The sequence below is a fragment of the Artibeus jamaicensis genome, unplaced genomic scaffold, assembly GCF_021234435.1.
Source record: "Artibeus jamaicensis isolate MK-2021 breed Jamaican fruit bat unplaced genomic scaffold, CSHL_Jam_final contig_889, whole genome shotgun sequence".
Classification (NCBI taxonomy): Eukaryota; Metazoa; Chordata; class Mammalia; order Chiroptera; family Phyllostomidae; genus Artibeus; species Artibeus jamaicensis.
Genome location: NW_026522005.1, coordinates 1,786,342 through 1,799,116, shown reverse-complemented (window position 1 = coordinate 1,799,116; position 12,775 = coordinate 1,786,342). Strand labels below are relative to the sequence as shown.

At 40.7% G+C, this 12,775-nt stretch overlaps 1 protein-coding gene across 5 annotated transcripts in view; it reads left to right on the top strand.

The window, feature by feature from the left end:
* Positions 1 to 12,775, top strand: part of CORIN (corin, serine peptidase) — a 185,525-nt gene that overhangs the window by 22,851 nt on the left and 149,899 nt on the right. For all 5 annotated transcript variants that reach the window (XM_053654913.1, XM_037164757.2, XM_053654911.1 and 2 more), the window contains exon 2: positions 4,458 to 4,602. In XM_053654913.1, coding sequence (XP_053510888.1) covers positions 4,482 to 4,602 — 121 coding nt within the window. In that variant the 5' untranslated portion in view covers positions 4,458 to 4,481. The remainder of the gene's footprint in view (positions 1 to 4,457; positions 4,603 to 12,775) is intronic.

The window sequence follows — 12,775 nt, the reverse complement described above, 5'->3', positions numbered from 1 at the left end:
GATGAAGCAGAGAGAGTCTGCTTCTATCTGGGTAACCAAGGAGGGCTACCTGCACCAGGTGAGATAGGGCTTCACTCTTTAAAGATTTGGACTTAATGCAGATGAACGCAGGAGAAATAAATCGTCTAGAACCGCGATTCCCTTCCTGTGTGCTGGAGTTACTCTAAAACACCACAGTGACTCCTAAAGTCTTTGTTGGTTATTTTCATTTTTTGAAGGAGATCCAGTAACACTCAGCATTTGTTGGCTACCAGATAAAATACTAGCTTGACACAGTTCAGGGGTTCAGCATTAAGTTGTGCTGTATTCCTTTGGATGTTGTCCTGCCTTCGTAAAGCTGGTTCTTGGTCGTCACTGTGTAAAAAGTTGTACAAGCAAAACTCCTCATGCAGCAGGTGGTGGTTTCCAGTCTGATTCCGAGGTTTGAGGCGGTGCGGTGCCCAGCTGGAGCACATACCCCATTAGTAAGTAATTGGGGTTAAGAATGACTTGAAAATGTTTGAAAATTTTAATTTGTGTATAGTATTTTTTTCAAACGGCTACTAAGTTTCTAGGATACAAATATCTGTAAAATTGCTAGACTAAACTACTTAATAAATGGAACTGTTAGGCATTTCTAGTGACCTAGAACCACCGAGATAATTCCCTGGATACTGATGGTGCTGTGAACTGACAATGTCTGGGAGTCTCTGATTTAGAGGATAGTGGAGTTACAAGGCTGCTTAACTTCCTGTTAACATAGGTGGTATTTTAAAAACTTTGTCTGTAATAAAATCCACAATGTACTTTTTTGAAACACCAGATTTTCTATTGACTTCAAAGCTCATAATGGGAAATGTGAGTATGGAATTAAACTCCTGGTGAAAACTAATTTTATTAATTTTAGCATATTTTCCCTGAAAGAGAAAGATTTTTATATTATTTTTTTTACCAAATACATTTTCTCCTTCAAGTGTTTTTGGATGATTCATGAATAGTCTTTGTAAGTCATGTCACTGAAAAAAAGAAGCAGTGATTTGCATATTATGTACAGAGCAATTTTTGTTCATCTGCCTCCATTTATTCATTTATTCAGCAGGTATTAGTCATTACTGTGTGCAGGTGCTATTCTAGATGCTGGGCATACCCTCAGGAAAAAATGGTTTTATTTACATACATATAGAGAGATACAGCTGTGTTAGTATTATTTATGCTATGATTATGTTTTTACAGAAGCAGGAATAAATTTGCACTTTCTAACTTTATAATCTTATGAGCGTTTGTTAGTTATTAGAGTTCACATTCATGGTGCAGGAGTATTATAGTTTGAATATCCCTGAAACTTATGTTTCCCTTTTTCCTACTAATAAACACATATAGTCTTAATAATTTTTTTTCTATTTTGAAGATTATTTTTATGTTTAAACCTTTGTGAAGTAACCATGTTTTACAGCAAAACTTAGGCAGTTTTGTCTGCCAATTGCCACCTATAAATTTATATATTTTCAGTATGGGCCCTAGTGAAGAGACAAAAGTCTGATTTTCTTAAAGAATTTATATTTTAGTTTGGTTATCCTATTACATTTATATATTTTAAAATATCCATCTGTGTAGATATACACTGATGCTCTGTGTCACAGGTGAGCAAACTTTCCTGTAAGGGGCAGATTATAAATATTTTAGTCCTTTTGGGCCACATGGCTTTGTTGCCACTGCTCCATGTTATAGCAGGGAAGCAGCTGTAATAATATACAAACAAATAATAAGCATGGCTCTCCACCAGCAAAACTTTATATTTAAAAACAGACAGTGGGTGGGTTTGGCCCATAGGCTGTAGTTTGCTGAGCCTATTCTATATGTTTAAAATGTAAAATTTATTATGTGTGGGAAGGTCCAACTGACTAAAAAGTATTTCTTACTTTACCCTACAATAAGAGTGAGGAGCAAGTGTGTACAGCACCCAGACACGTGCCCCTACTCCGAATGAGGGCGTCATGAGAGGAGGTAGGGCTGTTGTCTCTGATGAAGAACTGAGCACCTTTGTGGCTGAACTTCTGTTGCTTGTAACCTGATCGTCAGCGGCTGTTCCATCTTCAAGAATTCTCTGGGGGAACCTGCCTACAGAGGCACTTGGTATCCCCATTCAAATACTTCTGGTTCATTGGCTCTTTGTTAGGTCTTGGCCTTGACCCCAGGAAACAATCTTCCATCTGAAGGATGGATGGACAGGGATCTCCTTGTTCTTAAGCAGTTTCTGCCATTGAAGCTATAGAAAGTTTCCCTAAGAATGTACTCCATGTTGATAAAGTCAAACGCTACAAAAAGGTAGAACAGGTTAGAGACTAATGTACCTAAAATACCAACTGTAGCCTCGTTGACGTTTGAAATCTTAAGAAAAGGGATTTGAAGCCCCGAACATCCCTGTGGGCACCCAAAGCCTCTCCTAACCTCTGCCCACCCACTAGACCCATGGTTCTCATGATGAGATCTGCTTCCAGGCTCTGAATCTCCTGAATTAGTTCAGTTTGGGGATCATTTCTCCTGTCGACTTTTCTCATCACCCAGTGATACACAGTCTCTTTCTCATGCCGGCTATAGCATGGAGAACAAATGAGGGAGCCCGATAATGGATATAGGTAAACAAGACAAGAGGAGGCATCAGGACTCCTGGGGAGGCATGGTGGCCATTTTTACCACAATGCAGGGACTATGTATCTGGAGATTTTTGCTTTGCACAGTAATGTATCCGAGATGCCCGAACGATGTCTGACACACAGTAAGAGCTCAGTTACCTTTTCTGGAGACATGAAACCCTGGAAGAATACCAGATATGGGAATGAAGATTATTTATTTGGTTTCAGACATGTTAGGTATGAGGTGTTTTTGCAGAATCCACTGAGGAGATGTGAAATGGCCCGTTGGATACAAAGGTCTAGAGCTCAGAGGAAAGGTCTGTGCTCACTATTTAAAGTGTAAGCTGCATGTGTAGGACTGACAATGGATGCGTCTGTGTGGGTGACATTAGGGGAGAGAGTGAATGTGAAACAAGAGCTTCCAGAAAGAGAAGGAATGACTGGAAAAGTAGGAGAAAGAGGGGTGAGAGGGAGAAAGTGCTTGAAGGAGGTAGGAGTGGCTAGCTGCAAATTTTGTCTCTCAGATGATACTGAGATATCATTACAATGATGTCTAAAAAAATGTCACTTGGATATAGCCACATGGAGGTCGTTGGGAACTGTAGCAAAAGCTGTGTTGGCACAATGACAGATGCGGGTGCCACACTGTAGTGGCTGTGTGAGCAAACAGTAAGTGAGGAAATTCGGACAATATATATGGACTCTGAGAGCATTTTGGGTGAGAAAGAAGGAGAGAGGCAGGACAGTGGCTGACGCAGGGTATTAGTTAGAGGATGGGTAAGAAAAATAAAATATAATATCCAGAAGACACTCAAGCATGGTTCAAAGCTGATGGCAGTGTTACAGGAGAGGGAGGGGGGCTGTCAAACACTAGGCACTGGAATTTAATGATATGACCTGAAAGGAGATTCAGGAGACGTTACACAGAGGTTGTAGGTCAAGCCCTGAGACTGCCCGAGGGGAACATGTGAGGGGATTCAGAAATCCAAGAGAGTGAGCCACGAGAAACACCTCGCTAGGGCGACCCGAAGAGTTTGCTGGTCGTGGGTGATGCAAGTCACTTTCGGTTGCATCTCAGACTCCTGTTGAAAAAGTCTGCACAAAGCTAGCCACTTGCAATAAGTGAATTTCCAGACATTGTTTCTGGCAAGAGATTGAACTAAGCAAAATGGGAAGTGTTTGAAGACGAGAACTTTATCTGAACCATCACTGTTGCACCTCATCAGCCTCCCCCAAATGGATGGGCTGCAGGGGCACAGCGTTTAACTGGCCAGCAAGGCAGGCTCTTTTTTATTGTTCAACTTGCCACTAAGTTCATGGTCAGTAATATTAAAACTTGCTGAATTATTAATGGCTGAAAACTTATTTTATCCAGATTCATGCAGATTTGGGTTAGGACTAATAAGGCGAACAGCAATGAAGCCTGGATAGTGTCTTGTCTACACCTACTCACCAATATATTATCACGGTGCGTGGCAGTCTTTGCTTACAGCTCTGGGCCAAGGTGCGCTCTTGCCATAGTTATTTATGGCCCTTTGGACTAATACCAAATCGGCAAATGTGTTTAAAAAAATCAAGATGGAATATCATTACAAGTTCATGCACTTCCGAAAAACATTTTAGGAATAGATGATTTTCTCTGCCTTGAGTGCAGTTGTACTGTTATTTGTTCATTTATTAGTGTGATTCGGTGGCTAAACCTGATTTCACGTCCTAAAGTACACATGGTAGAATCTCTTAGGGGTGCTGCTGCTTTGAATGGATGGCTGTACTCTGCAATTTCATGCCATGTATTGGGTTGCTTTGTGATATTAAAACCATGTTTCATATTTCTCTTTCCTTTAGGTCCTGGGAGCTGATGAAGATCGCATGGGTGATGGCTGCTCTCCACAGCTAACAACGGCCAACATTCTCCGTTTCCTGTTGCTGGTCCTGATTCCCTGTACCTGTGCCCTCATTGTCCTGCTGGTGATCCTGCTTTCCTTTGTTGGTAAGCATTGTCATTAGTCAGGAAAAATGAAGTCAATATTACAAAGTAACATGCTTTATAAGAGTGATTTCTACTTAGTACTTATTTAACCTGAAATATCAACGCAATAAGTTACCTGTTGACTATCTTAAGCAAATCTGCAGTTTTAAACACTATAATCACTCTCCTAGATATTATTATTAATATTAACTGATGCATATTAATGAATTAAAATATTTAAGGAGTGATTACCAGGTAGCAGAAACTTTGAAGATCCCTGAAAACTCAAGGATATTTCAATTAGTCCTTTTTCTCAGGAGCCCACAATTGAGAAGAGGAAATGATTGTTGCACGAGACACCACATGTTGATGGTAAAGGTGTATATAAGGGACTTTGGGGGCAGTCAAAAAGGCTAGTATTTAAGGGGGAGACAAAGAAATGGGGAGGAGTCAGAGGTACAGGAAGAAAGGTCAGAGAGGAAGGAAAGGAACGGAAATGCCGGGTTTCACTGAAGGCAAAGGAGGAGCGGCCATCAGAGGTCAGAGGGCTAAGGGCAGGGAGGGGGATGGAAGAAATGCCTCCGCCCAGGAGGACTGCAGGTTTTCCGCTGGGGCAGTAGCTGCCCTGCCTACTTGGTGCCATCTGTGGCCTGCTCTTAGAAAAGGGCAGGAAAAAGCCCTGAAACTCACCTCCGCCGCTCTCTTCTTCCGAGACTCAGCGCCTCTCTTTTGCTTCTTCTCTGGTGCCCTGTGGTAGCTCCTTTTTTGTGTGTCATCCAGAGTTTATAGTCATTACCTCTGGGGAGGTCTGTCTGGTAGAAACTCCTTCAGTCATACCCCCGTCATTTAAAAAAACTTCGCTCATGTTCTCCTGTGCTCTGAGGCTCACACACATTGAAGACTGTTTTCTTTCATTCTTAGGATTGAATGTAAGTTTAAAACATACTTTAAGGTATCTCAGTGCTTAGAGGCCCCTGAGGGATGTTATTGAAGCAGCACTGTAAGAGGCTTATTATTTATTTATTAAGTTTTTAATATTTTGTACAGCTTTATTACAGTCTAATTCATATACCATTCAATAACTTTCAGTGTGTTCACAGATGAATGCATCACCAAAGTCCATTGGGGAGTATTTTTGTTATCACAGGGACTCTATGCTTGTTAGCTATCGTCCCCCCATCCTTCCCTTCTGCCCTGCACTAAGCAGCCACTAATCCACTTTCTGTCTCTGTAAATTTCCCTATTCTGGACGTTTCATAGGACCATGCATGGTTTATGTGACTGGCTTCTTTCACTTGGCATAACATTTTTGAGGCTCATCTGTGGCATAGGATGGGTTAGTGTTTCATTCCATTTCATGGCCAAATAATATTTCATTGTGTAGACATACTACATTTTGTTTGCCTATTTGTCAGTTGATAGACATTTGAGTTATTTCTATCTTTTAGCTATTCTGAATCATGTTGCGTGAACATTCATGTACAAGTTGTTGTGTGGACATGTTTTCATTTGTCTTGGGTGTATACCTGGTGGTAGAATTTTTTCCACCTATGTATGGGATGATAGATCTGTAGCCATTAAAGTTTTTAAAATTTTCCATTTACAGTTGATGTACAATATCACATTAGTTTCAGGTTAGTTGTAAATTTGATGTGGTCATGGGAGTACACTGGTACCATGTTTCCTACTTGCCGTCTTGACTGGAAGAAGTTAGAATCTGAAACCATTTTTAAGTGCTATTTTGGCTTATATGGAGGTACTCTTTAGAAAGTGGAAGTTTTCCAGACATCTTCTTCAAAAGTACTCTTTTTGTACTTCTAGAGCAGTTGGTTTGATATAGATATATTGAAGTAATATCTGCCCAAATAAACAGTTCCTATTTTATAACTGATAGGTTTGTTGTTATAATGAGCAATAGAATCACTTTATATCTTTGTTTTAAAAAACCCATTAAATTCTGCTTACTTTTTAAAATGTTGTGTTTGGTTTGAGTTTATAACTCCCTGCTCTTTCAAACTTTTGCAGCTATTTCTGGGTTCCTAATGGTTGGTTGCTAAGGGAAGCTGGAATGTTAATTGTGTATAAAAGGCGTTCTGGCTTCAAAAGTCAAAGAGATAGTAGAGGATTATTGATTAGGAAAAGGTAATGAAAGCTCTGTGCTAACAAACACAGATGTACTACGTGTCTTTAATTTTGCCCATTTGCGATTCTGTCATGCATGAAGTCAAGATGGTAAAAAGATTTCTGGAGATAAAAGAGTTGGACTTTATGAGTAGTTATTTCAGCAATAGGCTGTAGAAGAGAGCAAATTATTTCTCAGCTCAACCCTGTAAGCTAAGTTGGAGCTACAGGGGTTTAGTTTTCTATTTCTAAGATCAGCAGATAGTGTGAGCTGTCTGTCTCGTTTCAAAGGCTTGGATTCCAAAATAAGAACTCAAGTTTTTGGAAGAAATTGAAAGGAAAATTAAAGAGTGAGAAAGCTACAATAGTATGCCTAGAGTTTTATTTCTTAAGTTACAGCCGATACTGAGGCCACATGGCATCAGAGAAAGAACTTGCAGCTTGACACCAGGAGGCCGGGTTCAGCGGCTCACCCTTCTGGTCAGTGGCAGTGTGGTTCCTGGGTAACACACCTTACCTCTCCGTGAAATGGGGATCAGAGTTCTTATTTGTTTCACAGAAATGTTCTGGAAGTCAAATGAAGTAATATTTGTCAGTATTCTTATAAATGACAAAATTTGTTATGGAGGTGAAGAATTAGTTTTTGCTTATAAATATTATTGTTAAATAACTATTTTAATAAACAGTTCTGTTTTACTTAAAATGGACTAAAATGTGTTCATCTTATTTTCAGTCTCTCCATAAGAATTACAACCTTTTTACTATGACCCATTGTCCTAGTAACCCCATAATCCACAATCCTGTAACCCCAGAAACCAAGCCTTCACCACAGTACGTTCTAATTGCTGATGAAGTAGCTAGAACAGAGTGAAGTTGACCGACTATTGGAGTTGCCATGTGATGACAAGTTTCACATGACTTTTATGCTGAGACCTGGGAGTGACTTTCAGAGCCTAATTCACTTCTAAGAACTAGACTGGCAGTGGTTGTATGGACCTCACATGACTGGAGGAGTCGGCTTTGCCTCGGAGCACTTTATCAGACACTGAACTGATGCTCACCCTAAATTATATTTATATTTATATTATTATATCATATCATATCATATGCTGTGATGTTATATTAGCAACATTTAAAGTGAAATTACTTTGATATGCTGAGAAGCATGTGTACAACGTATACAATAGCAGATATAACTGGTACTACTCATTCCTTTAACAAACACTTGTCGAGTGCCTGTTAAGTGGGAGGCAGTGTGCTCTGGGCATCGGGCACGGCTGGAATAGTGCCGACCCTCACACACTCCATAGTGCCGTGAGGGAGGAAGGCATTAAACACGAGTGACACAGTCAGTTAATTACAACAGGGGTTAACTCCTAGGCGGGAAGAGAGAGTTACCAGGAGAGTTTATGACAAGTGTCTGAACCCAATTTGAAGTGAGGAAGCCTTCCCTGAGGGAGTGCCCTTTAAAGGTTAACTCCATCCTGAAAGGGGTGGAGTAAGAGAGTGACAGGATTGATGTGGTTGGGGCTTTCATCGGGGGGCCTTTGTTTCCACCCCCGGACCTCCCTCCCCAAAGAGATGAAGGGATTGAGAAGTACAAATTGGTAGTTACAAAACAGTCCCAGGAGGTAAAGTACAGCATAAGAAATATGATCAATAATAGTGCAAGAACTATGTGTGGTGTCAAATGGATACTGGAAATATCAGGCAGAATAGGAAGTATATGATTGTCTAACCACTACACTGTACACCTGGAACCAACACAAAATAATACGAAAAGGAAATTGATTGAAAAATTAAAGTTAAAAGAAAAGGCACCTTTGGCAGTTGTGTAGAGGCAGGTGGACATGAGTACAGTGTGTGGCAGGAAGGAAAGTGGGGGGTTATTACAAGAGCCCTGCAAATGTGGTGTTTGGGGGATGGTCTGCATGGACTTTTGCAAACTATTGTTCACCTCGATTTAATTTCACCACAGTGAATGGTCCAAAAAATCTCATTAGAATGCACCTAACTTCTTCTCCCCAGGCTGCTGACGACTTGGTTTCAAAGGCTCTTCCACTCATCCACATTGAAAATAAATTTTTTGTGTTTTAGCCATAAACTTATGAAGAATTACCTAAGGTGACTGTCCTAGTTTTCTTATGAAAAGTATATGTGTGGCCTGTTAATTTTTCATTTTTGTCATGCAATAAAGAAGAGAGAAAAATTCTAGTGGTGAAGTGCATAGGAAACATGGTAAATAGTCCATATTTTTTTAACTCAGGAGAAATTGTGCTCTTCAAAAGTGACTTTCTTCTCCAAAAATGCTAGATGGGCTGGAGGTCATTAAACTAAAATACAGTTATCTTAGCTATTATCTTAGCAGCTTGTGGCTTTTATAAGAATTTGGAATTATAGGAATTTTAACATCTTAACTTATAATGCTATGTTTTGAGTATTGTTTTAAAATGGAAAACCTCTCACGTCTTGATTCCCTTACACACAAATTTTATGATGCTTCATGGCTGGACCCCACATTTCTTATTTAAATCTCCCAATTCCTTCAATAACACTAGCCCTTCTGGTGCAGGCTTAACATCACAGGCTTCTCAAACTCAAGGGCATTTTTTCTTTATCTACCCAGGCCTGAGGTTATACCTAATATCTAAAGCTTTTTCTGATGGTAGTTAAAGGCCTTGTATTCAAAGTGTGGTCCATGGGCCAGCCATGCCAGCACCCCTTGGGGGTCCGTGTGAAATGCAGAATCAGCAGTCGTGGGTCCCACCCTGTACGTGCTGAATTGGCATTCTCACCCGATCCCCAGGTGATTTCCACACTTTCATTCGGACACCTCACTGCAATCTGATCTCCCCCCTTTTTTTCTTCTTTTCATGCTGGTAAATTTGGCCTTACCAAAGCCACCAATGTTTTTTTATCCAACGTGCAGCATCTGAAACCGATGTGTGTTGCACAGGAATTTGAAATGAAGACAATTATTCTTTCTTTCGTGTTTGTTCACATCAGTTCAGAATGAGCATGCTCACTGCTGGCTGGTGCCAGCAATACTTTCTTCCATTCAGGTGTGACATGCACATATGGTCTTGCTCAGTCTTTACTATTTTGGGGGACTTTTTTTTCTTGAAATGCTCTTCTGCTTTGCATGCAGATGATCACTTCTGATTTTCCTCTTATCTTTTTGCTCTTTCTCCATCTCCCTGAGCTCATATTGCTACTCATCCATTAAATATTAAGGTGTCTGTCTAAAGCTCTCTTCTCACTTTACATTTTTTTTAAATATTTTTTTATTTTATTGATTATGCCATTACAGTTGTTCTATTTCCCCCCTTCATTCCCCTCCACCCTGCACACCCCTCCCCCACCACTCCCCCCTTTAGTTTATCAAGTTCTTTAGTGTCTCAAGTTCTTTAGATCCTATATTTCCCCTATTATTCTTACCCTCTCCCCTATCTATTTTCTATCTATTGTCTATGCTACTTATTTTCTGTACCTTCTCTCCCCTTCTCCTCCCACTCCCCTGTTGCTAACCCTTCATGTGATCTTCATTTCTATGGTTCACTCCTGATCTAGCTGTCCTCTTAGTTTGCCTTTGTTTTAGGTGTGGTTGTTAATAACTGTGAGTTTGCTGTCCTTTCACTGTTCATCTTTTTTACTTCTGTCTCTCTTGGCAATGTCATCCACCCCCCTGACTTTCTTCATCATTCACACTCAACAAGTATTATTGAAACCTACCCTGGGGCCCAGCATTCTGCTGGGTGCTTGAGATGCAGCCATGTGTGATAAACCTTCTACCTTCAAAGAGGCAGGCAAGAAAATAGACAGTTTCTCTTGTGTGATATAAGCACTGCGTCTGTGGGAACACAAAGAAGACACAAGTTTGTGGGGGAGTCCAGTAAGGCCTCCTGGAGAAAATGTTTGGGTTGTGCCCAATTTAGACTTTTTTCCTGGGAAGTTTGCCAGGCATTTAATACTCAATGTACCCATAACAATAAAAACACTAAGCTTCTACAAATTCTATTTTTCATTCTCCATTATCTATTGTATCAGTCAGGATAGTCTATGCTACACTGTAATAATCCCCAAACCCTAGTGACGTGAGTACAACAAAGGTCAGTTTTGCACTCATGCCACCTGCCCTTTGTGAGATGGTGGAGGGCGGGGAGGATGTGCCTTGTCACCGAGCTCATCCAGGGAGTGAACTGATGATGAATGTTTGTGGTTGTTGTGCTACAGAGAGAGAGAAAGAGCATTGGAAGGTATTCCTTTTTAAAAAGTGTATTGTTATTATTATTATTATTATTTATAATTACCTTACTGCACCTTAGATCCCCAAACTTGCTCATCTTGTAACTGGAAGTTTGTACCCTTTGACCAACATCAAAGATGTCAGGGGATGAGACAGGCCAGAGAATGTGACCTAAGCTTGTGTCCTAGTGGAATGGGAGAGCATTGAACATATTTGGTGAAGAGTACTAATGACTACCACCTCTATCTTATTTGGGGCGTGCCTTCATTTACCCAGTAATTCAAACCTGAAACCTTGAAGGGACCGCTGACCCTTTCCTCAAGTTCTCACAATTTTGTCTCGGGAAGTTTTCTCCCAATTGTTCTCCTGATCCTCGCTGATAGCCTTCTGATGGTTGCAGTAGCCTTCTGATGATTCTCCAGGCTTGAGATGATCCTTCTAGCATCCCACCCTACTTGGGATCCTTTGGAAGTTTGCCATCACAAGATCAGTTTCTACCCTTTAACAAGAACTGCCCTCTCCAGCCTGGCTCCCGACCTCTCTGATGTTCTGCTGCCAGTCCCCGGTGTGCTAGCGGTGCCTAATCACTTGCTGTTCAATTTTTGCATATTGTTTCCACCTCTCTCTGTCTAGAAAGTTCTTGCTTCCCTTATTACCATACCTCACCTCTCTCTTTCCAACAAATGCTTTGCTCAAACTTAGAAAATCTCTAATCATGTTTAAGATTCACATCAAGGATCCTTCTCTAAGGAAACTTTCCTGACTTTTCCAAATGGAATAACAGCTACTTCTCTATTTTTTGGTCACCATATGTCCTCTGCAGATCACTCTCAAAGCACTTGTAGCATGGTTTGTATTCTTAGACCACATGGCTGTCTCCTTCAATCTGTAAACATCTGGTGACAAGTACTTCTCACTGGATGTTGTGTTCTCAGCAGGGAGTAAATACAAAGTTCCTGGCACACAGGAAATGTGAAGTAAATGTGTTACCACATGGCTAGAGATATAGACATAAGAATTGATTTCAAACCCACAGAAGATAAATTTGTTTACACGCATGTGGTGGTGGATTTTTAAAAAATATTTTATTTGTTTATTTTTTAGAGAGAGGGGAAGGGAGGGAGAAAGAGAGGGAAAGAAACATTAATCACTTGCCTCCTGCATGCACCTCCACCAGAGACTGGCCCACAACCCAGGCATGTGCCCTGACTGAGAATCAAACCGGCAACCTTTCACTTTGCGAGACAGTGCCCAACCAAGTGAGCCACACCAGTCAAGGCTGCTGTTTGACTTTTTTAACCTGTGTACCTTATCCAAAATGAGAAGAGTGTGTGTGTGTGTGTGTGTGTGTGTGTATTGTGTCTGAACTCAATTCTTGGGTAAGCTAAAGGACTCTTATAAGTTTGTTTCCTTCTCTCTGAAGTTCTGTGAAGAAGAGTTACGGCACCTGCTTCACAGTATTCTTGGAAAACTAATTCAGTAGAAGCTTATTGTGAGGATACTTAGCAAAGTGTTCGTTTCCTATTGCCGCTGTAACAAATTATCACAAACTTGGTAGCTTTGAACAACACAAATATATTACCTTAGAATTCTGGAAGTCAGAAGTCCAAAATAGGTTTCCCGGGGCCCAAATTAACATGTCGGTTGTATTGTGTTCCTCTTGGGGGGGCCCTAGGAGACCCTCTGCTCCCTACTTTTTCTAGTTCTAGAGGCTTCCTGTATGCCTTGGCTTGTGGCCCCTTCCTAATTTCAAAATGAGCAATGGCCCATTGAATCTTTCTCACACTAAATGGCTCTGGTGCACACCCTCTCACTTCCCTCTTCTGC